Genomic DNA, 6,964 nt, shown 5'->3' with positions numbered 1-6,964 from the left:
TTTTACTCTTCTATTTTGTGTATGCGTACATATATCATCCCATTTGGTGGTGTGTAAATGCTAATCTATATTTATATAGAAAGCTCCCACTTGAATGGCCATACGTCCTTTTAATGAAGCTAGAGCTGATGTACGGGGGCTTGTGGAAGTTAGTTGGGCCTTTTAACTATATAAGTTAACTTCTTCTCATTCTTTGTTTCTTGGCCCCTCTCTGACCCCTTTCGTTGACGTATGGTAATGTGCTGCTTCGTTTTTTGTTTTTTGCCCTGCGTGTCCGGGTGTGTGTTGGTTAACTGTTGTGTGTATAATAAATTAAAAATCAACAACAACAAAAATAAGAGAGGGGAAAAGAATTTTCAAGACAAATTTAAAGAGGGGCGAGCATTTTCCACTGAGGGAACTGGTCGTCCTCTTTTTTTTTTTTCTTATTTTCCCCTCTTTCTCTCAGTTGTTTCTATCAATTCAGATTTAAATGTCTCTTCTCTATTTTGTCGTGCAATGGGCAATCGAAACAAACAGTTTTTTTCGTTTCAAAAAATGAGACACGAAACGTGGGGCTGAGGAGGTGGGTATACACGATGACAGATAAGCGACACGCACGAATGGCAATGATCATTTACATTCAATCCCATTTGGATTATTCGTTCGAAAACAAAATGAAAACAAAATGATATTAATAATTAAAAGGGGCCCCTCCCAAATCGGAAATCTGCATTCCAAATTCATAATAATAATCAAAAGACAAACTTACACAAATTGAAAAGAAATGAAAATGCTTCGAAAAATTCAGATTTCTATTTTGTTTTTTGTTTTTTTGTTTGTTCTCAAGTGGCCTGATGGTGATGATGCGCGTGATGGCGGGGCAGGTGTTGTTGGTGATCCATCGGATCGTCTGAATCTTCCAGTTCGATATCGCACGACATGTCGCTGTCGTCGTCCTCCTCATCGCCGATGCTGTGCCCCGCCATCATCAACTGCTGCTCTTGTTGATGATGGTGATGACTTTTGCCACTAGCGCCTCCGCCGGACGACGATCCGGACCCATTGCCTGCGACGCTACTACCCCCGCCGCTGGATCTCTGCTTTTGTTTGCCATCCGGCGCAGGATCGTCCGCACCGTCTTCGCCATCCTGTTGGACTCGTTTGTGCTTCGTCCTCCGATTTTGGAACCAAACTTTAACCTTTTCAAATTCATCGAAGAGAACAAAGATCATAAACAAATTGAAACTTCAAACTTCATTTTTTCTATTTCAAATGAATTCAATTTCAACGACGACTTGAGTGTATTGATTGGATTCGCGCGCATTTATTTACAAAAAAAAATGAATAGCGCAGAGGGCGCAAGTTTTTTTTTTTGGGGGGGGGGGGTTTCGGAATGGGGCCCGACTGTGAAACGGAAATGATGGCGACGAGATGGATGGAATGTTGTGCCGCGGAAATGAGCTGCAAAACGGTTCATGAATGGCTTTTGACATATAAGAATATTTGTGCTGATGGCATTAATAGAAAAACGGCCAAAAAAAAGTGGGGGGGAAAACTCGTTGACGACGCTGTGATGCCAACGATGGGGACGGATCAAAGAAAAAGAAGAGTGCGCACCGATTGGCTCTGGCCATGGAAACATATAGATCCATCCACTCCATACTCGACTCAATCCAGCCATTAGGCTCCAACTTCCGCCAGCCGCTTGGCTCCGCTGCGCTCCACTGCTTCCATCCGCACTTCCGATCGACGTCGGCAATATTGATGATCAACTCAGCGTCACACACCCAACCCCCCCCCCCCTCCACTTCGTAGAAATCCCGGCCATTCTCCTTCCTTCTTTCTCTTTTTGTACGATGTAGACAGCACAGACTCGATCATCTTATATATATATTTACTGCTACCGCCTTATATTATATATCGCCCTAGCGCTATAAACGCTTTTATTTTTGTTCATATTTATTTATTTTAATACGAAAGGGCGGCCTGTGTGCGATAATAGGGAGCGCTTGCTTTATACGCTGTAAATAATGCGATATATAATATATATAAATATACTGTACGTATATTATATATGATGTATACGTATACACACGCAGTGTATATATGCGATGTAGAGACATAAAGGATCCATCCATCGGCGGGATCGTTTCCGTAGCTCGTAAAATATGATTTTTTTTATTTTTTATTATTAGAAATATAAATAGTTTGTCTCTTTTTTTTAACGGACGGAGATGGCGAACGATTAACTTGATCGATTTCTTGATTGATTTTTTTTTATATATAATTTTCTTCATGGGAAAAAAATTGCGGAATAAAAATCAAGAAAATGTACCTGAGTTTCGGTGAGATTGAGCGACTGGGCCAATTGTTTGCGTTCGGCACCGACGACGTAGTGATTCTTCTCGAAAGCGTGTTCCAACTTGAGCAGTTGGCTGGGCGAGAAGGCCGTCCGCACGCGCTTTCGGCTTGCGGAAGGGCGAAAGCAGGAAACCAGCCAAATCTGCAGGTCCTTCAAAAATGCACAGGACAAACACAAATAATGAAACCAAAATTTAATTGAAAAAAATTCTTAAAATTCAATTAAAAGGAAAAGAGAATTTCAAACAACAATGGGAAACACACACACACAAAATTAGCAATTCAAGACTGGCGTATTATTAAAAAAATGGTTTTGCTGTTCGCACCCAAACACTTTAATTGATGATTAACCCCCATAGAAACGAAAACAAAAAAAAAATTAATGACGGGGACTAGTCATTTCTAAATTTTTCTTATTTCCCTTCCATTTGTTTCCATTTTCATTTTTGTTTGGAACAATTCAGTGGAAGCCGGATGATGATGGTGCTTGATGATGATGATGGGCGCGCTGCCGTTACACATATATAGATATGGACAAGGGTGAGGTAGCTGTTTACCTAGTTGCTGCTTGACTGACTGATGCCTATATAGCTGCTGCTGCCTCATCAGAGTTGATTGCATAATTGACCTATTGCATGTCGGCAGCCGCGCTCATCAACTGTGCAGCAGCCGCAGCAGCTCTTTCTTTCCTTTTCTTTCAAACAAAATCCACCCTGAGAGCCTAACGCTGCACACCATTTTGTGTGTGTCTGTGCCTAATTTATGAAAACATATTATATCTACGACCCGTGTCGCGTTTCTCGTCGTCACGATGATTACGATAGAGCAGACAGTGCTGGCCAGGCGGAGGAGAGATGACTTCATCATTCAATTGTTGTCTGTGTGACTCTTTTCTTTCTTTTAGATTCAATTGTCTGAACGCCCTTCAGAAATGGCCGCAAAACAATGGAGCGTGTCTTCGTTTTTTCCCATATACTTTATTTTGTATTGCAGTTTGAATGCAATCATCTATTATTATATGTAGGCCTATATCAATTGGGCCGCGTTAGGCCTATAGAGTCATCATCGTCCAAATGTGATGGCGCTAGTTTTTAATCGACCGAACATTGTTCGGGGCCTACAGCACGCTTTTCCCCGTTGGGCCCTTTCGCTGCGTGCCAATTGGGTTGATTACAACCAATGACAATCTATAGGCTATATAGTTATATATGATACGCTCGCTCTTAAATAATAACTGACAACTACACCTAATAGAGTTGCGCATCGCTCGTATTATCAATAAACATTGATAGATCAAAGGAGCCAATCAAGTTATCAAGATGGCACCGCGTCTATGACCGATATGTTGTTGGATGGCTTTTTGCGTGCTGTCGGGTTCGCAATAAACAAGAGACGCAAAAGACTTTTCGGTTGGTGTGTGTGATGTCGACACGATTATACGTTCTCCTCTTTCGTGTCGCTTCTTTCCTTTTTCGCAATTTTGTTATGTATTTTTATTTATTTGTCTATTTATTTTTGGAGTCCGAAAATGAATTTTTCAAAAGGGAAAGACAATAATCAAAGTCAATCATTTCTCCTTTCTTTCGTGTATCTCTATGGATATTTTGCCCATATTCGGATCAATCTTGATTGCACAGCTCGTCTGTGTTATTTTCGATAATACTTGATTTGACTTGAAGGACCGATCGTATATATATATATACTCGTTTTCCTGTTTTTGTTTTTTTTTCTTGTCCCACCACCTATTTATTAACGTATTATTTTTAGAAATTGTTTCTTTTTCCTTTAAAAATCAAAATGATTTCTTAAGAGGAAGGGTCGAGTTTCTTTTTGTGGAAAATGATGCTGTAAATGCCCTCGGAACTGTCAGACATAATGTCGACCGAAGCTGTTGTTGTGTTCCATCAGGCGAGGACGAACACGACCTCAGTCCCCCAACGCTCCACAATCCTCCCCCACCCCCCAAAAAAAAAATAAATTTAAATAAACGTTTGCCTTTAAGGTTGGACCAGAAAGACGAGAGGTATAGGCAAATGCAACGCGATGTAGTCACATACATACACGTAGAAAAAAATAACACACACAAAAACTAGCTTTATCTTTCCAGCAGCTGGACATTTCGACTGGAACAAAAGAGAACATGAAGAACTAAAAAAAAAAAATGTATTTAAACTGGCCAGCCACGAAAAGGAAATGACAGAGAAATATCGTTGTCCGACTCCATGGGCACATGAAGATGAAGCTGATAACCCCCAAACTTTCACCCCCTCCCATATGTAACCCTTGTGTCTAACTGCCTGGTCAAAGAAAAAGAAAAAAACTATGAGGACAACCCTGAAAAGGTAAGACAAGAAAAAAAAAATAAAAAAGGGCCCATAGGCTCGAATTGGAAAAAGGAAAAATCAGCCGCTGGCCACTATCTAACTTACACACGTGATTATATGTTGTGTAATGAGATATATAGATAGATATGAGTACATATACTTGTTTGAATATATACGTATATACTACACTAGGTCGTTTGCCTCAATGTGTCTCTTCACAGTCCCGTGTGCGAGTTGTTTGACCAGCGACTCGTTCGAAGCCGACGGCCAAAACCGAACCGTTTCATTTTGGAATCAAAAATATTTTTATAAAATGTTGTTTTTCCCCTCGTTTTTTTTGTTTTCTTTTTTCAAAATCAAATCAAAATCAAAGTCATTTGAAATGATGTACCTGGCGGGAAACGATGGGAAGCGACCGCAGCTGCGGCGAATAGCCTCTGCTGATGTTGACGGGCCTGAGCCAAAAGCCACCATTGCTGGGCGGCTAGGCTGGACTGCTGATCGGGCCGGATCATTCCGGCTGGACCGTGACTATTACCGGCCATCGGCGATTGTCCGGCAGGTGCTTGCTGTGGCGGTGGAGGGAAGTTAGCCGGCGAGAAAGCCGATCCGGCCGGATGATGAGGTGGGAAAAATGGAGGCCTGGTCGCTCCCGGATGTTGTTGCTCGTACAGTTGGCGCAGGTTGGCCAACGCTGCCATATCCAAATAAGGAGGCGGATGGTGGCCAGCCGCTGCCGGAATCACCGATCCGGGATTCCACGCCTGGAACAGTGGAGATCCAGCGCCCATCACAGCTGACTGGTGTTGGCCGCTCGAGCGTCGCATTCGGCCGCTGTTGTCGGCCGCCGTCTGGCCGTGATCGTTGGTCGGACTGGCCGATCGGCTGGAGTTCGGCGTCGAGGAAGAATGGACGGGCGATGAGTCCCTAGCGTCCTCTCGGCCGCCACCTCCGCTACTGGCCACTGGCGATTTGTTCTTGTCCGTCAAAACGGCCTCGCATTCCGACGACTTGGGGCTGTTTCTCTTATTGTTATTGGCCCCGGTGCCGACTAGGAAGTCGATAGAGAATCCGATTTTCGGACGGCCAACTGACGCCGGCATGGCACCGGTCGGCGTCGAAGGGCTTTTCGATTCCGGAGTGGCCGCGCGAGGCATCATGCTGTGAAATGAAAGCTCTCCCTTCTTATTTGGATTTTTTTCTATTTCCTTTTTAATTGATTTATTTTTTATTGTTGCTTTTGGTATTTTCCGTCTTGATTTGTTTTTGGTTTGTTTTTTTACACAAAATTCCAATGGGACACGATCACTCACACACACACACACACCGTGTACTATTTTTTTTTTTGTTTTTTTTGTTTTATTTTTTTTTAAATGGAGGTACAAGGTAAAATTTAAAACACCCGCGTTTAATCACAACAACAACAATCTCTTTTGGAGCTGTCTGTAATTTTTTAAACAACGTAACTTGAATTCTGTTGAGGATTTCAAACAAATCACTTGAACAGTCAGTTTCGCCCCCCAGGCTTTTCACTGGATGCGAATCCACACACACACACACACACACACACACAAAACTCCAACGTTTTTTCACTGTCACAAAGTTTGTGTTTGCACTTCCAAACGTTAATAACAACAACCAGTAAACAACACACACAAAAAAATGGAACACACGGATACACAAACACACACACACACACACACAAAGAGCAACAAAATAGGCAGAATTGAACGCTAATTTCTGTCCAGTGTTAACGCATCGAAGAACGACGCAGGCCAATCTGCGCACTTCTTGCCCGGCGCCCGGCGAGTTTCTCTCTCTCTCTCTCCTTTCTGGCCAACAGATCGAGCGCTCGGTTGCGCGCCGCTCGTTTACACACACACACACGCTCACATGCCAGCCAACAGACAAAAGAGAGACGTGCCACATACAAAAGAGAAACACACACACACACACACAACGTCAGAGACGCGTGTTCGAAGCGCCGCCCATACAGGTTGGATTTCAAGTCAAGCCAAGACCGAAACGGGCGGGGCTAGACTTGTCTATGGTCGCGGAGCGTGTCGGCATTGAACGACCAATCGGATGGCAGCCATTCGTTCAGGCCCGCACAAGACGCAGCGCATAGGGCCCGATATTTTGTGTGTTTCGCCTTCAGCATCACGCGTTGACGCCGCGCATTCCGCGCTCGCTCTTCGATTGCGATCGAATTACTCAGAAATAGATTATTAATTTTTCCTCTTTTTATTTTCATTTTCCATTTGAAGACAGAGAGGGGAAAAAAAAGGAAATGTTCT

The 6,964-nt window shown here is 43.1% G+C and overlaps 1 protein-coding gene across 2 annotated transcripts; it reads right to left on the bottom strand.

Annotated features, from left to right (window-relative positions):
- Nucleotides 1-1,043: 1,043 nt before the first annotated feature.
- LOC116930834 lies at nucleotides 1,044-6,591 on the bottom strand. Of its 2 annotated transcripts, none has more exons than XM_045178745.1 (3): nucleotides 5,059-6,591; nucleotides 2,318-2,485; nucleotides 1,044-1,181 (listed from the first exon to the last, which is right to left on the bottom strand). In XM_045178745.1, the coding sequence occupies exons 1-3, from the start codon at nucleotides 5,825-5,827 to the stop codon at nucleotides 1,177-1,179; spliced, it is 942 nt and encodes a 313-aa protein (XP_045034680.1). In that variant the 5' UTR covers nucleotides 5,828-6,591; the 3' UTR covers nucleotides 1,044-1,176. The 2 variants fall into 2 exon arrangements, with proteins under 2 accessions (XP_045034680.1, XP_045034679.1); XM_045178744.1 differs by having other exon boundaries at nucleotides 2,318-2,494; nucleotides 5,059-6,590.
- Nucleotides 6,592-6,964: the final 373 nt, after the last annotated feature.

The sequence above is a fragment of the Daphnia magna genome, linkage group LG9 (assembly GCF_020631705.1).
Source record: "Daphnia magna isolate NIES linkage group LG9, ASM2063170v1.1, whole genome shotgun sequence".
In the NCBI taxonomy this organism is placed as follows: domain Eukaryota; kingdom Metazoa; phylum Arthropoda; class Branchiopoda; order Diplostraca; family Daphniidae; genus Daphnia; species Daphnia magna.
This window is presented reverse-complemented; position numbering and strand designations above follow the sequence as displayed.

Coding starts and splice junctions, on each gene's coding strand:
- LOC116930834 (XM_045178744.1), bottom strand. CDS start 5,827: ATGATGCCTCGCGCGGCCACTCCGGAATCGAAAAGCCCTTCGACGCCG. Junction 2,495..5,058: donor TTCCCATCGTTTCCCGCCAG/GTACATCATTTC, acceptor GCATTTTTGAAG/GACCTGCAGATTTGGCTGGT.